Genomic DNA, 25,083 nt, shown 5'->3' with positions numbered 1-25,083 from the left:
TAATACGTTGAGTAATGAGTGGGTGCATACAGCACACAAATATAAGGCTTGGAAACAATGCTCCATTGTTATTTAGGAAGAAAAGCTCAAACAAATTAAAAAAAAATTTAATTTACTGAGGTTTGCTGAGTTTGCTGTTGTATTTAACAAATGTGCACTGAGTCTGAAAAGTCCAACTAAGAACAAGCAATAAAAAAACACCAATTTCTTAATAAATTCAATCCTTTAGTAAAGCTGTCTACCAAGTCTCATCACAAAGATATAAATAATTTCAAGATAACAAGGTAGCCTTATATTCAGACCGATCTCCTCTATACTTAAGATACTTGAAGCCCCCTTATGCCCAAACCATTCTCTATGTTGTAAAACATGACACCTCACTCTGAAATGTGCAGGCTCTCTTTGATAGTGCCCGAAGAGTTCTTCATTGAATCACCTCATCTTGATATATACAGTATAATGTCAAAATCCTGTAGATACTTTGCATCAGATTATGATGCAGTTGAAATTACAATGCAATTTTTGTCAATTTCACAGATTTTTCCTGATTCTAATCAAACACAGTAACACTCTTCAAAATTAATAAATGAGAAATGTGATGACCCTGCAATGGACTGGCATCCTTTCCGGGGTGTATCTTGTGCTTAATGCTTCCAGGATAAGCTCCAGTTCATCATAACCCTACTCAGAACAAGCAGTTACTGAAACTGGATGGATTGGATAGAGTTGTAATTGAATTTTATTCAATAAAGCAACAAGAGAAAGATCAATAATAAAACAATAAGATACGTGTTTTTCATCTACAAAATAAGATTAGAAGGTGCACTCACTGAGATGTACACCTTTTCATACATTAAGGTGCTCTTTCACTATAAAGACAAAGGAAAATAACTAATTAAAAAGGCACTCATAATATCACTTATTATTTTACTAATTAAGCTTTTTAAAATTCTCTTCAAGGGAATTCTTGTTCAATGTCACATTTTTAATTCAACTGTATGTAGAAGTGTCAGATTTATTTGTTATATTTTGGTATGATTGACCTTAATGAGCATGTTGCAGGAAGTTTTACAGTACAAACAGAACAGTGACATTTTGGACAGTTGAGAGAAAGGTCCATTATTCTGCGAGAAGTCAAAGTCCAAACATTTTATGCACTTTTGACGCAGATTCTACTTTTACGTTTATGGTTCTAGATGCTGTTTCATTAGAAAAACTTGTGTGCTACTATACCTATGCTTCATTTTTCCTTTTTTTTCCACCAATGTAAATTACATTTACACTTATTCATACAGCAGGTGCTATTCTCCAAAGCGACACACATCTCACAGAAAATTGACCCAATTATGCCTTTCCCTTGAAGCACAACACTGGTGCAAACTCTGGAGTAGTGAACACAGGCACAGTCTTCAATATGCACGGACATGAACAGCCATTTGTCGCTGGCAGCACTTATATCAATGTTTTTCCTTCCCATGAGGGCATTACCTATTAAATCTGTGCTTTTCATTGCTGCGTCTTCAGTTTAGCAAAGTGCACTGTAACAAACTGTCACGAAAGCTGTCAACTGTCATGAAAGCCTTGAGATCCACTAGAAGCACCACCTGAGATCCATGTAATTCAGTCAACACACCTGATTTCAATTAACCTGAGCGGTTCCCAGCCCTATAAAGGGGTGAAAGTCACATTAGTAGTTCCTGGATTTTTGATCAGCTCTTAACTGCTTTCTCTGTGATTAAGTATTAGCTCTTGTTCACTGACCTGTTCTCATGTCATTGTTGTAATGTGTTTCTGTTCCAGTCTCGAGCTACTGTCCTGTCTATGCCAGTCCTTTGTGGTCCTGTGTACCACCCTCTCTTTGCTGTGTTCTTCATGTGACACTATTCCATGTACTGTATAACACCCTTGTGTGTTTCTTTCGCTCTGTGTCTATCGAGTCACCCCATACACTTTAATTCCGGATTAGCACTGTACACTTCTATATACACTCTGCTGTTTACATCATTGCACTTTGTGTTGCGATGGTACAGTAAGAAACCTTTTAGCTTTACATCTGGATGTTACACAAACAACATAAGTGTCAGCAAACCAATACACGAACATGCCCTTTTATTTACTGCACATTTGCAACTGGAGGACTCCTACAGGAAACAAGTCCTAAGGTCATGTGACTTACTTAACTCCGGAGCAGGTGCTGAGGACAACCCAAGATTGGATGTATCCGGTGACGTGGCCATGGTAGTAGCAGTGATCCTGTAGAGAGGGGAATCAGAGAGAGACTGAAATAGCCATCTGAAAGCTATTACCAGCTCCAAATTTGTGTATGAATATGAAATCCCTCTCTACTACAGATGTGCTCTTCAGATATCCACCTGTCTCTCTTCAAAGAAATATCTGGAGACATTCCCATACAGAGACTTTATTACCACGCAGTAACTGTTTCCTTTCTGGCAGTGGGAATGGCTATTGCTAGAAATGTTCAGGAGTTTAGATGGCCAAAACTAATTTTAAGATGAGCAGCATTTTGATTGCCAGCATTTTATCAATGAGGTTTTTACTTTTTCTTTTTTTTTTGTTTTGATCACTGTTACCGTCATTGATAACTAAATGATTACACCCAAAAATCCAAGTTCAGTGATCATGTTGTTCCTCTCTGTATGAAAGCTGCTTCTGTTATTTCAGTCTTGTGAATTATGTCTGTTCATAATTCTGGAATGAGAATGAGTTAAACATTTGAATGATAACTAAGTTTCAGTGCTGGCCTTTGATATTTGTTACCATCTGAAATGCACCAGTTGTGTCTTCAAGTCAGCTATACATTAACCTAATTATTAATATTGTAATTTACATTCAGCTGATACACACACCTTCTGAACCACTTGTCCCACAGAGGGAACCAGAGCCTACACAGCAACTCAGGGCATAAGGCCAGAGGGGGAGGGGACACACCCAGGACAGGACACCAGTCCACCACAAGGCACCCCACACAGGACTCAAACCCTAGACCCACCAGAGAGGAGGACCCAGTCCAATCCACTGCACCACCACACTCCCTGCCATTCAGCTGACATTTTTCTCCAAAGCCACTTACAGTTATTTACCCATTTAAATAGCTGGGTAATTTTTACTTTAGGGTAAGTACATTGCCCAAGGGTACTATAGCCAGAGGTGGTAATCAAACCTGCCACCTTTGGGTCCAAGGACATGAGCTATAACCACTATGCTACTAACTATCCCATGAAAAGGTATTTTTAAAATAAACTTTTTGATTTTTTTGTTTTGTTCTGGTACTTGTTTTTCATAAGGTCTAGTGTTACTTGTCTCTGATATGCCCCAAACCAGTTCTATCTGAGTCTGGGTGGGTTTTGAGTCTGGTTTGGTCTTTTGACAGTTTCTCTTGCAGATATTCCATCAATGTCAAAATCAGAATTACTTTTGCTGAACTGCTGAGAAACCGACAACTCTTAACTATCTAAAAGCATTTGTCAGCTCATCAGACCATGAAATTGGCTAATGTAGTCAGACCGCTGCAGGTAGAAAAAGTATCAATGGCTACACACGTTGGTGTGAGGGGACGGGGGAACAGCTGAGGTCCATTGTGTTTATTACTTTAGAGCATGTATGTTTGATTACAGGCTTCCTCTTATTTCTGCTTCTTAGACCACAAATCTCCATTTCATAGAACCTGAAGCAGGGATATAAAAGTGCAAAGCAGTAAGATAGTGACACTCAAATGTTTTCAGGATCAAATAATGTCTCTATTTTTCAGTGCTCAACAAGATAGTGGGGGTAACTGAAAGGGCTTCTTATAAAAACATTTTCTCCTAGATGCTTCTTCTCATACATTTCATACTCTACCCTGAAAGTGCAACAGTGGTCTGCAGACACGTGTGTGAGCCAACACAAGTTTTTGGTCATGGGCTGCAGCAGTCCCCCCATTAAAGGTACTATTCACATGGCCCATCAAAAAACCTCACAAATCTGACTGTACTTTGGTTTAGACAATGGCACCATGTGCTTCAAACAACTGAATTACACATCTTCGAAGACAGACTTTTCCCTCATTAAATTTCTTAATTTATCTGCTTTCTGAAATATCTGCTTATAGCAGCTCAAATGTGTTTACAAACTGAGCCAATAGGTGGTAGTAAAGTGTTCCCAAGGTAAAAGGAGTGTGACTGTCTTACAGTTCTTCACAGTTTAAATTATACTCAGTTTCCCCAAAAACTGTAAACACAAAATCACAAAGCAACTAAAGCAGTCACTAAACCTCTGATTCAACAACCAAATCAATTAGTTTTCTTCTTCTTGTCCTGGTGAAAGTTGAGGTGGTAGCAGGCTGAGCAGAGAGGCCCAAACAAGCCTATTGTCAAACCTAAACACAAACCTTCCAATCCCCAGCCATAGTCTCCAGCTCCTCCTGAGGGATCCTCAGGTGTTCCCAGGCCAGCAGTGAGGTACAATCTTTCCACCATGTTCTTTGTCTCCCCTAGACTCTCCTCCCAGTGAGAAGTGCCCAGTATACCTCTGGCGAGGGCTAACCAGGGGTCAATCTTAGAACATGCTCAAACTACTTCAACTGACTTCTCCAAATTCAGAGGAGTAATAACTCTACTCCAAGGTTCTCCTGGATCACTGAATGCTTCACCCTGCCATGGAGAGTGAGCCCTCATTTTTGCTACATGTATCTGTGATCTTTGTTTTAGTCATCATCCAAAGCGCTTGAGATAAGGTGAAGATGGGGACACAGATGGAGTGTTAAACCAATGGCTTTGTCTGAAGGCTCAACTTCTATTTCACCACCACAGATTGGTACAGTACATTTACCCATAAAACTACTAATAATGCATCAGTCTGCCTTTCAATCTACCTTTTCCCCTTTCCATCACTTGCGAAGGAAAAAACTTCAAGACACTGGAACTCCTCCACTAGGGGCAGTTGTTCCCCTTTACCTGGAGAATAACCCACTTTTTTCTAGTAGAGGACCATGACCTCAGACTTTGAGGAGATGATTTTTAAACCAGCTGCTTCACACGACAGTGAACCACTCGAGTGCACACCGAAGGTCATAATTGGAGGAGGCCAAAAACTGATGTCACCCTTGGTCCTGCCCAAGTGGGCACTTACTGAGCCTTGACTGAATCATGATATCCTCTTTAGGAAATCCACAGACTGAAGTGGAGACAAAGCACAACCTTGGTGAAGTACATAGAAAGGATTTAACTTTTTGCCAAGAATACAGACACACCTCACATGGTACAATTGTATCATATGCAAGTGGCTGTGCTCCAAAGACATGGCCAATGCCAGAAATGTTGACTCTGTTAATTCCTTCAAAAAATGTCAGCCTTAATTATCTGACCCAGTGTTTCTCACGGGGGGGTATGGCAACACAGTGGGTTTGGCTGGGTCCTGCTCTCTGGTGGGTCTGGGGTTTGAGTCCTGCCTGGGGTGCCTTGCGATGGACTGGCGTCCCGTCCTGGGTGTGTCCCCTCCCCCTCCAGCCTTATGCCCTGTGTTACAGGGTTAGGCTCCACCAGACAGTAGGCACAAGCCAAACCACCCCAGTGGGAGTGTTATGAGCAATCATCATCTGTGAAACTGTTGTCCATGTGTAAGACAAAGCTCATTCAGTTTTACATGGTTCGTTCCATGTAGTGAAGCGGTACCTCGTGCAGTCAGTGTGGGAAAACAGAGGTAATATGAGATGTGGTTCTGAAATGATTTGGCATGCAGGGTGCAGAGAACATATGAATGAAGATCTGCAGTCCAAGAGATGGCCAAGTTCAATGGTTTGTTGGAGTTGCAGCTTGGAAAGGGCATAAAAGGTTCACTTACAGTGTAATTGGGCTTGAGAGTGACTGGCTCCCCATCCTCAGTGTAATGGGTCTCTGTGAAATCTTGGCTCAGAAGTTGACTGAAAGAGATAACACATGGAGAGTCAATGATTCTTCCTCTCAATCACTGCTAACATAACATTAGCGGACACATTCTGGCATTGCACAATTCAAAGTGAAAAAAGCATTGACTACTAAAAGGGCAATGGTGTATACTTAAAGGCCAAAACTCAATTACACTGGTATTAATATTGAAAAAATGTTTTCTGTGAGTCCACTGGCCTTTAGCTCTACCTACAGAGAAGCTGTCTTGTCTGTGCTGCACTGTGTTCCTACGTTTTATGTGTCTTTTTTGGAATCTTGCAATAGAAGAAGGAAATAGATGAACTGGCAATATGATCCCATACAGGTATAATTTGCTTGACATTTATAAAAGGGAACAGATTTCACATCTTTAGATCATTCTTCAATCACACTTAAAAACCTCTATGGTGTACTTGGACCTGAAATGCTTAATACCAAACCTGAGGACTTAAACATGAAATCAGACCAATTCTAAATCTTTTATCTGGAAAAAGAAACATCTTCAGCTGTTTAGACTTTGGTGTGCAGTATCAAAAAACAGCATTTGTAGGAGAACTGAGGATTAAATTGGATAGATATAAATTTGTATCTATCTTGACTCGTGTAAAACATATTCAGCACACATCTTGTACTTGCAAAATTATATTATATAAATTTATTCGGAACTACTGTGAAAGTTTATGTTGAACTATGAAGCTAGGTTTCTTGGGATTCAAGTCAAATTTTTCACATTTGTAGTTGGTCATAAATGGGTCTATAAAAAGCAGGTGTTTGGGAGTTGAATTCTGTTTAACCTCAAGAGTCTGTGTATATATGACACCACCCAATTTGTGCTGATGACTTCACTTTCACATCCTCATCTTCGTTTCCTTAGTGCTGGCATCTCAGCCACAGGGACCAGACTTCTCTATCACGATCTGGACTACAGAAACACAGACCAAGACTTAATGGCACAGATGGAGATGGACCTATTCATCTGGGACTTCCAGCCTGAGGAAGTCAGCCTATCAACCTCAGCTCTATATTTTGACACTTACACAGTGTCTATCTTGACAGTAGCCTAACTCAGGCACTACACAGGTAGAAAACTACTCCAATGGAGACAGACTCTAAATTTCTCCCAGCCACTTCATTAAACTGCAAAGACAAAGTGGCTCAGGAAAGGCTGTGTGGATAAACTCGACCTTAAACGGTTTTGACAAAACTCATAAATCGTGCTTCATATTCATATGGAAACAATCTGTGCTCATCTAACTGTGGAATTTCTAGGATGTATGTGTGCAATGATGGGGAAATAGAGGCGCTTGCAGGAGGTGAAACCAATCAACCGGCTCTTGGCTATTTCTCATTGGTGACTAAACTTTGACAATGAATTTAAAATATTCTGTTGTTTAAGCTTTATACATGTTTAAAAATTGCACACGCAACAGAATTACCCTCAGCACTGATTTTTGCATTTCATTAACTCTTAGCAAACAAACACAACCTGTAAAATTTTAAATTTATTTACAGGTTTAAATGCCTGTAGTTGTTTAATTGCTTTTTCATTGGTAATGCTGTAAATATAACAGTTCAAAGAAATTATGACATTTGTAAGATGTGAACCACTACTCATTTAAAGTGTGGTTGAAATCTTATTTCACAACAAAGTAAAAGGCATTATCCATCCATCCATCCATCCATCCATCCATCCATCCATTTTCATTAACTGCTTGTCCTGATCAGTTTCATGGGAGTCCAGAGTCTTTCCCAGAATCAATGGGCGCAATGCCTGGGGGTACACCCTGGATGGGATACCAGTCCATCACAGAGCAGCCACACACACACACACACACACACACACACACACACACACACACACACACACACACACACACACACACGCTACAGGAAATTTAGAGTTGTAAATTCACCTCAACTGCATGTTTATTGACTGTGGAAGGAAACTAGATCACCTGGAGGAATCCCACATAGACCTGGGCAGAACATGCAAACTCCACACAGACTATCTTGGATTCAAACCTACGGCAATACCTAGAGGCACTGTGAAACAGTAGTGCTACTCAGTGCATCACCTTTAAAAGGCATTATTCAGTAACAAAACACAACAAACATAAAAAACAAGACAGGTGGCATTACATAATGCATTGTATTACATGTATATTTTCAAACATAATATTTTAAAAGAAAATCTGACATCTTTACATATTTTAAACTTTGAAGTCTGAAATTCTTATCATGACACTCAATATCATCCCATAATTTTGTTTTCACTGAGCAAAAAATAAGATGAGTCACACAGTGATTGCCTCCGTGCCTCTGTTACTTTTTTCACGACTGCTTTAAAATTATCCTTGGAGTCCTTTTCATGCAAAATACCATCCAATTTAAACAGTGATGGAAGTACTATGTCAACACCTTCCAACAATGAGCAAGTGCACAGGGACAAACCAGATAGAAAATAAAGAAAAACGGGTAGGAATTGTAATACGGACTGCCAAAAGAGCTCAAGGAAGTAGCAGGCTGTGGAGTGGAGTCCTACGTGGGGATGTAGAAAATAGTTTATTGTAGCTTTGAGTCCCCTACCGCAATGGCAGGAAATAAAAACATGTCACAGAATGGCACAGTGCATTTATATGCCCAAAGTTACACATCTGACTGCCCTGCGATCTTCCACAAGATCATGTAGGTAGGGAAGTGGTGAAAGACCTTGTCTGCTAAAGTTGTCATGATTGCTACTCTACTGTCTACCGCTTTCTTCGGAGCTGTCGTCAACAGCCCAATGTGTTGAATCGTTTCATCATGGAAGAGGTTGAGCTCAAATCAGTTGACATTTCTTTATAAACGGACAAAATAATCTGGGGCTGGAGCTTGGGTGTCACATGTCAGAGAGCAAAGAAAGACAAGGAGATCAGTGAAGAGGACAATAAAGTAAGGAGGAGCCTCAACGGCAGGGTGCATAACTAAGGTGCTCCTGCCCAGACCCAGAGGCCCTTGGTGAGCTCAGAAGCACCCCACCCTACTCCAGCAATGCCTGTAACGGTTAACAGTGGCAAACTGCTAACACCCATCAACAGGAACAGGAAACAGGAAATCGAAGGCAAGACACATATACACATGTATCTCTAACATTTGTGTCAGGCAAAAGCAGAAGCCTTAAGTCCCAAACCAGAATGTGCAAGAGACAGGAAGCAAATGTTTTAAATTAGCCTGCAACAATGCACTCACACCTGCTTTAGACTGCTGAGTACCTCTGCTAATAGCTTCTTTTTGCGGCAAATACCGGGACCTGAAATTATAATTATCAGCATTACAATTATTAACCATGCACACATTTATACAGTTTGTTTCTCAAAATTTATAATCATACCCGTGCAAATATGAGACTGCTTGAGGGGAAAAAAGAATTTTAAAGGTCATAAGTGATTTTGAATTTGAATTTTCGTATTATCACCTACTGTTATCATAAAATCTTCGGATGTAAATAGGAAGTGTGAAATGTGTCTGGCTTGCAGGAAACATTATTTGAGTAAACACAACATTAAATTATGCATAAACGCTGGCTGTAAAGCTCCACACACTTTCTGAGCAAGCCTTCTTTGAGATCTGTGTAGATGATGAGTGCTGGATCTTAGTACTGGTTGTCTGTCATGTTTTTTTCAGGTTTTAAAAATGTCACGCCTCATTACCAGTCACACATGGATCAGTATGTAAGTGTTAGTCCTGCAGGGGTTGTGGGCCTTTTGTACAGTTTCTGGGACAACCTTGTGTCACACAGGGCCCCTCTGCTCTGGTTCAGATAGTCTGATGGTCACACTGTTTCCTGGATTCTGCTGTTCAAACAGTTTCACTTTTGCACACATCACAATGCGAAAGAACTCTGCTTGTCATGAAGAGTGCGGTGGGCATAACAAATTAATAAGTGTCTCAAATTGTCAGTTTTACCCATTTGAAACGTAACATTTTGGAAAATAAGGTGGAAGATATACCTACAGAAATTCTCGATCTTCTAGAGAATATAATTATGAACATGAAGAGATCATATCTTGGTTATTTTGATGTACAAACATTTTCAATTCATGATTTTTGCATACCGGTATGGGGGCCACACACATGAAAAGAGATGCGAGTACAACCATAAACTTTATCTCAAATGCTTGTCAGCCTGAGCCACATCCACCAATACTCTGTGACTCCAGATTTTCTCTACCCTTGACCAAAGGTGGACATCGAGGTGCTCTGATCAAAACCAAAGCTGCACCCGTGCCCTTTGGGGGATGCGGGTGATCTGAATATGATCAGAAGAACTTGAGGGATGCAGTTTTGGCAGGGATGACCAGGTGTACAATCATCCACTCCCTAGGTTCCCCATTAATTCCTGATTTCATGTCAGTTACTACAGTTCTTGTCCATGGGGCTCTGGCTAATGGCCAGGCAAGCCTCTGCATTCTGGCAGTAAGCAGAAGTGGACAGCATGGGGAACAAGTCAAAGGACAAACATTACAGAGGCCTTTGGAACAAGCAGCTCATTTGGTATAAAGCATCATCTTGGAGAAAAACATACAGTACATAATGAAAGTTATTTATTAGTTTCAAATGTTATTTCAGGAGTAAAATCCTGAAATGCATGAAATCCATGAAATCCTTTGATTGTAAAAAACAGTATAAAGTCAATCTACATGTTTCACTTAATGTGTAAGAGAAAGGAAGATAGCACAAGCTCTCCATAACACAAACAAAAATGAAATATTTATGCACTTTTTAATGCACAACCACTCTTTATTTTCTGATCGCAGCAGATTAATTCCATGTTATACACGCAAATAAAAGTGGATATGAAATGAAATATGCCCTGGCACCCTGGCAGTCAGTTCTTCATAACACCCTCTTTGGCAGAAGTTAGCCAGTCTTTATGTTCATCAGAACAACAATGATTACACTTCTGGCAACTGAAAAATACAAAATTCTTAGTGACCAGTGCCTCATGTGTTTAGCCTTTTTAAAAATTTGAATTGCTTTTGTAACTGTTTAAGCATTAATAAAAGTTGTTACAGCACCTAGCCTCCCTGCCAATATGAAAACCACAGTTGCAAGTGATTCTTCTAAAATGTGCCATATAAACATACATAAATAAAACACACACACACAGTGGCTGAAACTGCTTGTCCCAAGCAGGGCTGCAGGAAGCCAAAGCCTAACCCGGCAACACGGGGCACAGGGACAGAAGGGGAGGGGACATACCCAGGACGGGATGCCAGTCCATCACAAGGCTCCCCAAACGGGACTTGAACCCCAGACTCATCAGCGAGCAGTTACAGGCCAAACCCGCTGTGGCACTATGCCCCCCACTCATACATAAATAAATGAAAGTTAATACACACTGTAACGATCTAGCTAATGAAGCCGCATGTCAAGCGGGGTCGCGGCGGGCTGGAGCCGGGCCCAGCAGTGCGGGCCGTGGGAGGGGGCACACCCAGGGCAGGGCGCCATTCTGTCACAGGGCACCCCAGACAGGGCTCGAACCTCAGGCCTGCCAGAGAACAGGATGCGGCCAACCACGCCACCACACCCCCCCCATGAAGGTTTATACACACACACACACACTTTCAGAACCGCTTGTCCCATACGGGGTCACGGGGGAACCGGAGCCTACCCGGTAACACAGGGCGTAAGGCCGGAGGGGGAGGAGACACACCCAGGACGGGACGCCAGTCCGTCGCAAGGCACCCCAAGGGGGACTCGAACCCCAGACCCACCGGACAGCAGGACCGTGGTCCAACCCACTGCGCCACCGCACCCCCCAAGGTTTATACAATTAAACTAAATTATAAAGAAAATGATGGCTGACAAAGGCTAGAAAAAGCTAAACAAAGGAATAAAACTGTTACTCTTTTCGATCCGTGGTGAACCTGTCTCGTGTCAGAGGTGTGTGGAGTGTTCGCACATCAAGAAAACAAAGGCAAAGGAGGGATGAATAAAGAAATTGACGGTGAAAGATTCATCTCAGTTTTCTGAGCCACAGCGCAGCACAGCTGGTGCTTTGGGACGACTGCTGTAATCTCAGCGCAGTTCGGGTCCTTGGAGAGCTCATTACAACAACAGGTGGAGGGAAATCTCTGTATCTTCCAGGGAAACAATGCAGAGCTTCACGATGTTCAAGACGGACAATTGCCAGCGCAATTTATGGGGAAACTCTTCTTTGTACTACAGCATTACATTAATCAAATTACAACAAAACAATTGGCTTCATTTGCTAGATAAAGACTGTTCAAAGACTTGGCCATACAAATTATTGTTATGTTCTCCTTATGTCTTCAAACAGAACCTTAGTATCTATCAAATAAAATTTTCCCTTTAATCTTTTGTCTTATATTTGAAGATATTTTCTGCAAAGGAAAAAATGAAAATCTTGCAAGTCATTTCACAATAAGCAGAATATATTTAATTATGCCAGAAAAAAAAATAAAATCTAGAGTTCAAACTTTTGTATTGGTTTTGCAAAGAAATATAAATATTGTTAAATCTGTGATTTCTAATGTAGCCCAATTATATATGAAATGATCAAAAGTATGCATTCCCTAAACTTCAGTCCATAAATTTGATGTTACTCCAATGCAAGGAATTACCAGAAACAGGTCAAAATCACAGTGCTGTTGAGGAAGTGCACAGAAGAGAGTGATATTAGTTATTTAAGCATAATTTTTAATGATGATCTGGCATTTTGTACTCTCTCTACTCACTGTATGTTTGAGCCTCCATAGGGTACAGTCCCCGCTTATTGATCATAACTCACTCTATTGCAAGCCATATGTATAATTTCTTAAGAAAGTATTCAGACCCCTGCACTTTCTCCACACTTCTGTGTTGTAGATTTATTTCAACATTGATCCTTTTTTAAAGTGATTCTTTACTAAATCTTGATTAAACTGCTAATGATTCTTTGACTGAATGTTCTCTTGATGATTAAAACGACAAGGTGGAAACAGGTCTTTAAGGATTTAAGAATGAAAAAAAATTTTCATACCATGTGCTGGAGGTGGTAAAAGTTGAGATGGGATGACAAACAGACTGGGAGGTAAATGACAATGCACCAGAAGAGCTGGTTTTTGTGCTCTATGTTGGACTGGAGCTAGAAAAGTTTGCTAAAGTGGAATTTTCATTACCAGCATTCATTCATGGGTTTCATAATAGCAGCAAATTATCAGTTTTACATGCTTTTACTCATGTAATGGCCACAGGCAGAAATGGTAGTATTGTACTAAGTGAGGGTTCTTCAAGAATCATGGGTCTATACCTACAACTCATAACTCTGCTGGTGAAGTGCACTTTTGTTAACTGAGATATAAGCCAGCAGGAAAGTGTTGGATAAATGAACAAATGCAACGTAAATGTCATCAACCTGTATAGCTCCACAGAGGATTAAATTACAGTGCTTTTTGGATGGGAACAAAGTGTACGGTCTCTCTCTCTCTCGGCTGGGGAGCCTCATGCACACACCTGTACATCTTGAGACCCCTGCAGGAGCTATTTATGACACACTGTAAATAAGAAAGCACAATACCAGGGTCTTTGTTCTCCTGTATGGCTCGAAGCACCCTTCTTACCCCACACATCTCATGAGAGGTGGCACTTGAGAGATGGCTCAAGACTGGTAGATATAGAAGCCATAGGACCATCTGCAGCTTGTTCATCTTCTGTTTGCTTCTCCACGCTTTTGAAAAACTCAAGGCAGCGCTTATTACTTGTGATCTCTATCAGCTGGTGCATTGGGTAACGCTTTGGTGCTCAATTTGAATAGGTATGCTAGCTTTTTTCATGGACAATAATAAATACTGCTCTAAAAACTTTGCAATGGACCCACAGTATATTACACACACACACTGTCTGAACCGCTTGTCCCATACGGGGTAGCGGGGAGCCGGCGCTTAACCCAGCAACACAGGGCGGAGGGCTGGAGAGGGAGGGGACACACCCAGGACAGGACGCCAGTCCATCGCAAGGCACCCCAAGTGGGACTCGAACCCCAGACCCACCAGAGAGCAGGACCCAGTCCAACCCACTGAGCCACCACACTCCCCCTACAGTATATTACAAGTTAATCAAATACACACACACACACACATTTTCAGAACCGCTTGTCCCTTACGGGGTCACGGGGAACCGGAGCCTACCCGGCAACACAGGGCGTAAGGCCAGAGGGGGAAGGGGACACACCCAGGACGGGACGCCAGTCCACCGCAAGGCACCCCAAGTGGGACTCGAACCCCAGACCCACCGGAGAGCAGGACTGCGGTCCGACCCACTGCGCCACCTCACTCCCCCTACAGTATATTACAAGTTAATCAAATAAAAAATTGTAAATCATGTATGGATTGACAAATTTAGATAAACATTTTTATAACCAGTTTATATCATTTGCTACTACAGTGGACCCTCGGTTACAAGGGGACAGCCTTTAACCGGTATGCTACCTGTTCAAATTCCCATATGAAAAGTAGTTATACATTAGTTATTAGTTATTTCACAGGCAGTTAGATTTTCTGCTGTAGATTTGGCAAATGAACGTTCGAAGAATGAGTCACGTGATTATAGCTATTTCATTTTGCTGATATTGACATTGCTGCAACTGACCATGTTACTTCCATCCCCAGGCTTCCCCTCTGAGGTGTGTGTGTAAATGTTGGTACCAGGATGTAAATTATTGAGTTGTTCCTTGGGTGGTGATCATGGCTGAGGGTCACTTACTGATTGCGCTCCAACTGCAGCAGCAACTCTCTGCCTTCAGCCATCAGCAGCATCTCCCCCTGGGCTGGGAAGTGGGTCTGCAGGGGTACAGGTCAAGCAGTAATTCTCAAACAACATATTGTCACACATTCAAATACTGCACATATACAACAGTAGAGTGTACTCATATAGACACACACAAATAGCTTCAATGGATATCCAAAGATACACACATAACTACAGTAAACACACACACATCATCTAAAACCACTTGTCCCACACAGGGTCGCGGAGAGCCAGAGCCTCACCTGGCAACACAGGGCGTGGGGCTAGAGGGGAGGGGACACACACGGGATGCCAGTCCGTCACAGGGCACCCCAGCAGGACTCGAACCCCAGACCCCCCGGAGAACAGGACCTGGTCCAACCCACTGTGATCCCCCCCCCCCCCCCCCCCCCCGCTACAGTAAACACTGGCTGTCTACATGAAAGGACATCCACTTATTGGAATTTGATGAATTTGTATTACTCATCCCAGCATGAATAATGTAGAAACAAATGCATAAGAGCTTTGTCCCCATTTACCAAAATTTTTCTCAGACAATGCAGCAGTACTGGGGAGAAACGTCTCCAATCATATAAATCCACTGAGCCCCATGCTTATACAAGTGCACAATCAATTCTGAATAAGGTCTGAGGATACAGGAAAGGACATAATCTCTTCATACTTGCATGACACACTTTTATTATTTTTTATTATTTCGCTACCTTTTTTGTGTTTAAATTTCATTAAAGATCCAAAAGAAACTTAAGCACTGGTATAAATTGAAAGCGAGCAACTCATAATTTAAATGAAAAATTTTAAGTGTTCAAGTTTATTGAGCATGGTGAGAAACACAAAGCTGCAACAAAACTAAAAGAATTCATGGAAAATGCTGCAAAACTAATTTTCTAAAACGTTACACTCAAGCCAAAGTCTTCATTCCAGCTTTTCATACTGCCCATGGTTCCCTCGATTGCATTTTATTTTCAGCATTTACATTGCATTTAAATTATGCCTACTACATGCACATTTCTTAAACTGCAAAGAGATAAGCTGCTTATATTTAGTCTTGCACTGCACTTCTGTATAGACTAAGTTCTACACATTTTTGGAGAAAAACATTTTCGAAATAAATAAATGGAAATGGAAACATTTCCAGGTAAATAAAAATTCTCACAAAACGTGCACTCCTTTAGCAGAATAAGCGTAACAACCCTATTTTCGTCACACAAAGCTTGCACTGAGCCTGTGTCATTTTCTGGGTATGGAAGATAATGAAATGTGCAGTCACAGGTGTGAAAAAATAATTACCCCATAACTTTAATCACACTAATTCATCAAAGTAATCAGAGTCAAGTATGATTTGGGACAGCCTTGTCCAGCATGATTTTCAGCTACGTACTTCAAGCCTTGTGCCTGATATTGAAAGGCCAAAACCACCTAGTGACCTCAGGTTGCACTGATGATGTGTCCAAGCACGTCTCATATATGATATATGATATAAATATACACAAATATACATTTTCATTATACAGAGAATAGACATAAAGCGTCTTGCATTTACAGCATTTACACGTACTGAATTTTCAGATTTATAATTTATATGACTTCTTGTACAGTATGGATATGTTAAACCTATGAACTTGTGTAGATACAAACATTTATGAACCTAAATATGGACACACATATACTTTTCTATGCAGTTATTCACCGCGACCCTAGAAGGACAAGCAGGCAAGAAAATGGATGGATGGATGGATGGATGGATGGATGGATGGGTTATACACAGATACATTTGTGTACTTTCACTCAGAATAAAGATATACAGATACACAAACACACAAAAAGTATGCTCTCTTTATGATGCATGTGGACTCATATATATCAATGCACATGTATCAATGGAACAGACAGACCCCCCGCAGTGAGTGCTGCTGTGCTGCAGCTTACCATTCTGTAGACAATAATCGAAGTCAGAGAAGGAGGTCTTGCGAACATCGAGGCTGATCAAGTATAACCACACCACTGCAGCATTTCCACAACAAAGTGGGAGCAACACAAACATGTAATCAGCAGTGGAGTCCAGGAGTTCTCCTTGGATTAAGGACAGGCATTTGCCCTCGAGAAAATCTCAGTGCTGGGAGGGGAGCAATCCCCAGTTGACTTCTTAGCTGCATGACACTCCCATTTATCCTGTCCTTTAGGAGAAATTTCATGCTAATTCAATCTCCTCAAACCCAACATCACGTGGCGTTGGGGAGAATTGTGCAGTTAGGGATTAACCCATGTGAGGGAGATAACGCTGTTAATGAAAGGATCTCTTCACGCTCTGGACTACAATGGGACAGATTCATCTCCATAAAATGCCCTTGACTGACAAGCGTATCAACAGCAGAGGGGGAAACAGTGACAGGAAAGTGTCCAACTGGCTGAAGTTACTAATACGGCATGTCATATCAGCAGCCTGAGACACTGCAGAGGCACGAAAGAAAAGGACTTTGACGTGTATCCACTGCATCTGGCCACAAGAGGAGCACGCAGAACTATGAATGGGGAAAAGAAATGTGGATAGACCTAGGTTCTTGCAGTCAGCCAGCAGTAGCAGTAAAGCCATGTAATCTCTGAGTGCTCTGGTTTCCCATGGGCCTTGGTGCGACAAGCTGTCGGTGCTGATAGACACAGAGCGGGAGGAGAACAGCTTTCATCTCTGCCGGTCCCAGCGCAGAGTCCAAGCTCCTACGCTGGCGTTCCAGCGGCTTTCGCTTGGTGCTTAACTGCAGCTTGCGGGGAGAAGGGCTGAATCAGTGTTGTCTGAAGGCAGCCCAACAGGGATCTTCCATTAGTTTTGTTTCTCACACCGACGTGGCCATGCAATGCAATTACCCACCCTGCAGGTCACTGCCGTTTCCCACTCATACAGTAATAAAAAAGACTTATAAGTCATAACAGCTTGCAGGAGAAAATTTTCAAATCGCACCTTCTCGCTCATCTGCTCAACTGGAATGCTAGTTTGGATATACCACCTATTTATGCACTAGCTGTGAAGGACCATAAAATTGTTAACCTTTGAAGAACTATTGAATTGCTGCTTTCACTTTTTTTTCCCTTCTGGTTCTTTTTTTAAAGATGAGATTAAAGATGTTTATCTTGTCATTTCTGCTGCATTTCACACAAATTCCAAACGTGCTTTAGGTACATGTGGTAAAATTACGACAGCGTTTCTCATCTGCGGATGTCTGCCGTGCGAAAGAGACAACAAGGAACGGAGCGGAATTCACTAAAGATTTAACAGGAAGAATCTGTCTTTTGTAAAATATCCAGGTGCGCTTAGAAAAGACCTGGACGTGGTCATTTTGGTTCCACCGAGTTAGTTAATACATGTCCCATTAACTGCAGTTTTCATTACACAAATACATCAGACAGACATATGCAGTTTTTTGCAGTGTGAAAATACGATTGTAACATAAAACCTTGAAAACCAAAATTTAGACATGGAACATTGGGACACCACTGCTGCTATATGAATGAATGGCAAATTCTCTTCAAATGGCCCAGCAACCTTCACGGGTAAAATGAAACCAGCATGTATCTCCTCAAAACCGACCTTTTCTTTGAAAACAGCATTAAAATGGTCGCAACCTGGTTTCCTCAGTTTTTACCATTGACTTGGGTAATAGTAATGGGTAATAACATTTTTTTTTCCTCCTGGTAATAAAACTGCATCGCTGACTTGACTTGTAATCATGACCTCCAAAGTCACCAAGAACCACTGCACTCACTCCCCAGCAAACATTAAGAAAGGGGTTCTTTTCACAGGCTCTCAGATTAAAATTAGGTTCACGTTTTTTGTGCATATACACTTTTGCAGTTTGCATATGCTCTACTCTAAAAGGAACAGCACCTCAGAGCGTGCAGAAAACAAGTTCAATTTCTACACGGATATTTATAGAAACGATGGGGTGGAGGTGAGAGCGGAAGGTGTGACAGTCTCCTCGGGCATCATTTGCACCTGGCGCTTTCTGGTCACAAGTTCTGCTCTGTCTTCAGTACGTCCCAAATACAGTTTATGTTTCGACATTTTGAAAACGGTGCAAGACGCACAGCTTGCATTTTCAGCATGTTACACCATCTTAAGCTCTTTTTACCTTAATGCCAAAAGAGTGGGGCTGCAGAGATGCTGAATTGTTCTGGAAATGGAACAAAGGCAGGAAGTCTTTGTCGATGCAGCACCTAACTGCAAAAACAGCCGAGCGCCGCCGCCATATGAGACACAAGAGGCAACGAGTTGAGACCAAGATCTTGCCTTGCCCTGGCTTTCTGGTACAACATTGTGGTGAAAAATTCTCGGGCAATAACAGAACAACAGAAACAACATCCTTGCATACTGCCCACTATCCAACGGTCATAGAGCCAGGACTTTTGAACGTGAGCTCCCAGAATGCAGCATGTCTTCCCACTGGACTTGACAAAAGGCCACTGACAGATCCCCTTGCCCCCCATATCCAGGGACATCTCAGCATTCTCAACCCCATATGGCCTCCACCAGTTCGTTACCCTCCCTTTTGGCCTTCATTTTTCACCATTTTTAGTTATTTTGAGAATTTTCGTTATGCATCCATCCAATTTCAATAACTGCCTGCCCTGAACAGGATCACAGTGATCAAGAGCCTATGCTGGAAGCATGGGTTGAAAGGACTGCATGTCTTTGGACTGCGGGAGGAAACCGCAGCCCTCAGAAGACACCCATGGAGACACGGGGAAAACACGCAAACTTCACACAGACTGAGTGGGGACTGATTGCTATTATTTACTTATTAATTATTTGTTGTTTTTCGAAGTTTCATGATTTGCATTTACATTGTGAGTGTCCAAACCTAATCAAGCCACTTCTGGTTTCTGCCTTACCTGCAAAATTAGGTATGAAGGGCTATTTATCTGAGTGCCTTCTGTAACAGGGAAGGTCTCACCAAAATCTCCACACAACCACAGCAAGCACACCATTTCCTTTTTAAATCAAGAAGTCAGTTTCATGTTCTCATTCTGCACTCTGAGTACACTGTCAATATAAAATGATTTTATGAAAAACCACAGGTCTACAGCTTTGCACCTTGCCATAGAGTTGTAATACTTGCTCATTATCGCTTATCCTGATGTAGGGTGGCAGCGGTCCAAGCCATATCACAGAAGCATAGGGCTCTAACATCATAATATTGTTGAAAAATGCACCCTTCTCTGCAGACTTGCACACGGACGAAAGGAGGTGCTTCAAGAAATACGCCTCCAAGCATCAGAGCCTGTTAAAGCTTTCTTTCTTACATTCCACAAAAAGGTGGTGCTGGTTTTACTGTAGCTTTGATAAAAGGGCTCGGCACGGAAGAGGATGCAGCATTATGGCTTAATACCGTGTCAGCTTTATTGTGCTCTGGCACCTTGAGGGCATGAAAATGGATGGAAAGAGATACTGTATGTTGCTAAACTACCGAGCAGCCATTGGACCTGTTTTTTGCGTCGTTCACCCCTGGCATTTCTATCTTAGGGTTCCGCAACTTCATATATTTACAGTTAAGCAATGCATGAGGTTTGCATTTGACTGAAACATCTGTTGTAGAACTAATCAAACAGATGTGCAGACACTGTATCTACACCAGGGCAAAACAAGTACACACAATTTGAAACCACTTGTCCCGAGCAGGGTCACAGCAAGCTGGAGCCTAACCCAGAAACACAGGGGACAAGGCTGGAGGTGGAGGGGACACAATCAGGACAGGATACCAGTCCATCACAAGGCACACCAAGCAGGACTTTAACCCCAGACCTGCTATATAGCAGGCATCAGCTGAACCCACCACACCGCCACACCCCCTGAAACAAGCACCGTACAGCACAAAATGCAAACTCTTCCTTTGCACACCACACAAAATTGATTTTGATCTATGAATTAACAAAGGGAATTAACAATGCCAACCGATTTGGGCCTATCTTAACTTTGGGTCCTTTTCGAAAGTGCATACATTAGGTAACTAGACCACACGGACAGTTTTTAAACCCCTTTGCTCCATATCACCTCTCTTACTGGGCAAAAATGTTGTGCACTTCAGTCAACAGCCACGATAGCGGCTCTTGTTCAAACTATTCCTGAATGTGTTACCTTAAAGACCAGCAAAACCGTAAAACCCCCAAAGTGCTAATAAGAACTCCAGGGAGACCCAGTGCATGGAATCATCACAAACGAAGGTGCCAGGACAAAGCCTTAATGGAGTGGAACTCTGCAAGTCTCGATGTCCTTCCCTCTACACCCTCCATTCTTGCAAGCATGCTGAATACTGCCACACAATGTTCTACCATTAAATAACTAATGAGCTCACAGATGTGATGGTCCTTGTCGGGGTCATGTTACCAAATAGCCCCTACTTTAATTGTGTTACCAATTCTACAGGCAACTACCAATTGCATAGGCAGTTTCTTGAGTAATGTATGCTGGTTAGACAGTGGTATTAGGCTAATTGACTGTACTTTGAAAATCGCATGTCTGCATCTCTATCGTTCCGCCTGGTGGTGAAATGCACTTTTGTTTACTCTGAGTTTTGCATCATTTTGGGAAAAAGTGTCTGGTAAAAGAGCAAATGAAAATGTACATGTCTGGCTAGTGGGTAGAGCTGGCACCTCACATTTGGACTAATCTGACTCAGGGCGTGTAGAGTTTGCATGGTCTTCATGTTTTTGCACTTTAAAGACATGTGTTGGAAGAAAGCATTGGTCAGCCACTTGAATGAGGTGAAAGAAACAGAGAACTGTATTTCAGTGAACCTTGTTAGTTTTACAGTTTGTACAATGTTACACACACACTGGCTGAGACCGCTCATCCCAAGCAAGGTCGCAGCAAGACGGAGCCTAACCCGGCAACACAGGGTGGAGGGCTGGAGGGGGAGGGGACACACCTAGGACGGGATGCCAGTCCGTCGCAAGGCACCCCAAAAAAAAAAAAAAAAAAAATATTGGTGGGAGGGTATCGGGATTTGTCTATCCTGCGTCTTATGCACCTACTCGAACGATGAACCTTGGTGCAGCAAGTGGTAGGTAAACTAGGTTTACTTGAGACTTTCATGTCTGCAGCTATGTCTCCATCTCTTAATGCATAAATTGGACTTTTGCTGAGATGTACGTAACGTCTGCTAAATGAATAAATGTAAATGTAAGCGGTACTCAAACCCCAGACCCACCAGAGGCAGGCCCTGGCCAAACTTGCTGTGCCACCGCACCCCCAGTGCCACACCACGGACGTCACAGATAATACACCTATAGAGTCTACAGCTTGTCTTCAGGGTCCAGCACTAGAAAGGGCAGGAGTCACAAGAGGTAAACTGAAGCAGTCCAGCATGGTACGGAACATCAAGTGACTAAATTAGGGTAGAAATTAAATGAAGAAATAAAAAGAACTGCAAATATAATACACTGGTTCCTCACTTTAAAAACACGACTGGGACAGGGAGTCTTTTTGTGACTCGTTTTGTTCATGACTCCTAATTTACATTTACCACTAAATCTCAATCTGAAAAAAGATGAGTAATTCAGGAATCCCTCAGTTTATGCGCAGGTTTGGTTCTGTACCGATCTTCAATATCGGCATCAAAATCTGTCTGCGTTAAAATCTCTTGTTTTGTCGATGTGACCCACTCTTCGTGTTGTTGTCTGAGATGTGCATCGCTTTGGAAAAGAGTATCTGCTAAAGGAATGAACATCACATGAACAATGTCTACAACTGCTTGTCCCGACGAACTGGCGCCTAACCCGGAAAAAAACGGCGCAAGGTTGGGGGTACCCCAGGTAGGACTCGAACCCCAGGCCCACCACAGAGCAGGCCCCAGCCAAACCTGCTGCACCCCCACACCCCCTGAGAATAAATGTAAATATGACAATTAAAAAACTTCACAAGACTTCCTTTTTTTTTTTTGCATTCAGGACAGGGTGTGAAGAAATGTGTAAATTTAGCGGAGACTTTTCTCCCATGCGACACAACTGAAGAGTAAACAAAAACAGACTTCATAAGAGGCAAAAGACTTTAGATTCAAACATGTAGCTGTTAAAGCACAGTTAATCTGTTTGATACCCCTATTTTTGCCAGCACATATTACACCAATAGCTGCCAGTAGATAGATAGATAGATAGATAGATTTATTGATTGATTGATTGATTGATTGATTGATTGATTTTGTTGATCCCTAAGGAACTTGTACAAGGTGACAGCAGCACACATGTGACAAAGTACAAACAGAAAACACTGGAAAAAATATCACACCCAAACACGGTAGCGTGCAAACACGCAGCGTGCGGATAAACGCAAGCACTGGCACGACGAAGGGAGACGAGGAGAGGAGAAGCGTGGCAATATTTTAGCAAGTCAATTACAACTTGAGCGAATTCGGTTCTGTATTCAAAGAGCGTTTCTAAGGACAATTCCTGACGGACACGGAGAAGGCAAAAGGAACGAAAGAGAGCTACATCTGCACAGGTCAGGTTGTGCTGTACAGTGCATCCTGGCCATTGCTGCACATGTACAAGGCAGCTATGCTGGTTTTGTGCATTCATCAGTCACACTCTAGCACCCAAGGACAACTTGTGCTGGCAGTGAAAGGGGAACATTCATCATCTCACAGAGACTTAGGTGGTAATACAAGCTTTTGCGATTGTGGCTCTGCCTGTCTGATTAATTCCACTCTGCATGAGGGTGTTTACTGCTTTGTTATATACAGTAACACATCCATACCGTTCTCAGCATAGGTAATGTCTTCTTTTCTAAGGGCAATATTTTGTACTCTGCTGGCACAGATTCCTCCCGTCATTACAATATGCAGAATTGTAATACATTGCATGATGTAATGATACTAAATGATCAACTTCCTGGAATTAAAAAGTCACACAGAAAGGAATTATTTCACTGCTGTACTTTTTAATGTGTGTTTTATGCCTATAAGAATTGGAAAATTAGGTCACTGATTATGCATCTCCCTGAGCCTGCGATCAGACAATAAGCACTGAACCGACATTCGAATTCAATTTATGTATTTATGTATATAAATAAATGAATACACAGACTGTCTGAAACCGCTCGTCCCAAACAGGGTCGCAGCGAACCGGAGCCTAACCCGGCAACCCAAGTCACAAGGCTGGAGGGGGAGGGGACACACTCAGGACGGGACGCCAGGCCGTCACAAGCCACCCCAAGCAGGACTCGAACCCCAGGCCCTCCAGAGAGCAGGACCCGGCCAAACCCGCTGCACCACTGTGCCCCCAGATAAATAAATAAATTAATTAATTAATTAATTAATTAAAAAGAAAGCGCGGTGGTGCAGCGAGTAGTACTGCCGTCTCAGAGCACCTGGGCAGTGGAGAGAATGTGGGTTTGATCCCTGCTCAATCTGTGTGGAGTTTTCATGTCCACAGCCCGAAGAGGTGCAGTTCACGGAATTAGTGATGGTAAATTTCCCTTGGTATGTGAACGGATGAGCGGCTACCCTGCGATGGGCTGGCATCCTTCCAAGGGTGCACCCCCCCTCAGCTGTGCATCCGATACTTCAGGGATTAGCTCCGGACCACTGTGATGCTGCTCAGGATCAAGCGGTTAGATGGATGAACAAATAAATAATATAGAAATAAATACAGACGTACCCCGGTATTTGCACTTTTGCAGTAACGCTTCCTGAAAATGAATACCTTTCCTCGCTATCCCTCCCACCATAACACTTTTTTGTCATTTTGTTTCTAAAAAAAAAAAAAAACTTAAAAAAAAAAATTTGCATCTAAGAACACACTTCGTTATATTTTCTTGCTCAAAACGAGGAAAAAGTGCTACAAAATAAACTGAAGCTGTGGCAAAATGAGCGGTAGCTCTACAAAAATGCAGCACTGCTGGCCATTGGATGGAAATAGTTGTTAGGCAACCATTATAGGGAGTTATGGCCGATTAACGCCTCCCGTGTTGTTCTTTTGTTTGTGAGTTTTTGGCCGGCTGTGTGCTCCACGAGTGCTGCTGTCTAACGATGCGCAATAAAGCTCATGTTCCAAAACTTGTGTCTCCCGAGCCTCTTTCTGTAACACCACCAACAGCAAGCTCTGGGCGGGTTATTACTATATATATTCTTGGCCAACTTCAGTAAATATTGTACAGTCTACTGTTGTACTTTATTAGAATTATTTTAATTTATTCTTATTTGAAGTGTTTAAAACATTTTAGAGGCATTTCTCAAAGTTAGTAGAGAGTTTTTGAAACGAGTTGGGAACCAACTACAATTTTCCACATAAATAATAATGGGAAATTGGCTCCTACTACCTGCCTTTTCTTTATCCACCCAGTTTTCAGGAAGGGATAACAGGCCCGTCTGTAATTTGAATTGAATAA

General features: G+C 42.1%; 1 protein-coding gene across 1 annotated transcript in view; it reads right to left on the bottom strand.

Annotated features, from left to right (window-relative positions):
* LOC108918831 (disintegrin and metalloproteinase domain-containing protein 33-like) overlaps positions 1 to 25,083 on the bottom strand; it is a 74,171-nt gene that overhangs the window by 26,187 nt on the left and 22,901 nt on the right. The window contains exons 3-5 of the mRNA XM_018726416.2: positions 14,667 to 14,743; positions 5,839 to 5,917; positions 2,177 to 2,253 (exon numbers count right to left, since the gene is read on the bottom strand). Of these exons, the coding sequence (XP_018581932.2) occupies positions 2,177 to 2,253; positions 5,839 to 5,917; positions 14,667 to 14,743 (233 nt within the window). The remainder of the gene's footprint in view (positions 1 to 2,176; positions 2,254 to 5,838; positions 5,918 to 14,666; positions 14,744 to 25,083) is intronic.

The sequence above is a fragment of the Scleropages formosus genome, chromosome 24 (genome assembly GCF_900964775.1).
Source record: "Scleropages formosus chromosome 24, fSclFor1.1, whole genome shotgun sequence".
In the NCBI taxonomy this organism is placed as follows: domain Eukaryota; kingdom Metazoa; phylum Chordata; class Actinopteri; order Osteoglossiformes; family Osteoglossidae; genus Scleropages; species Scleropages formosus.
The sequence above is the reverse complement of the archived record's forward strand: the minus strand, read 5'-3'. Positions and strand labels throughout refer to the sequence as shown.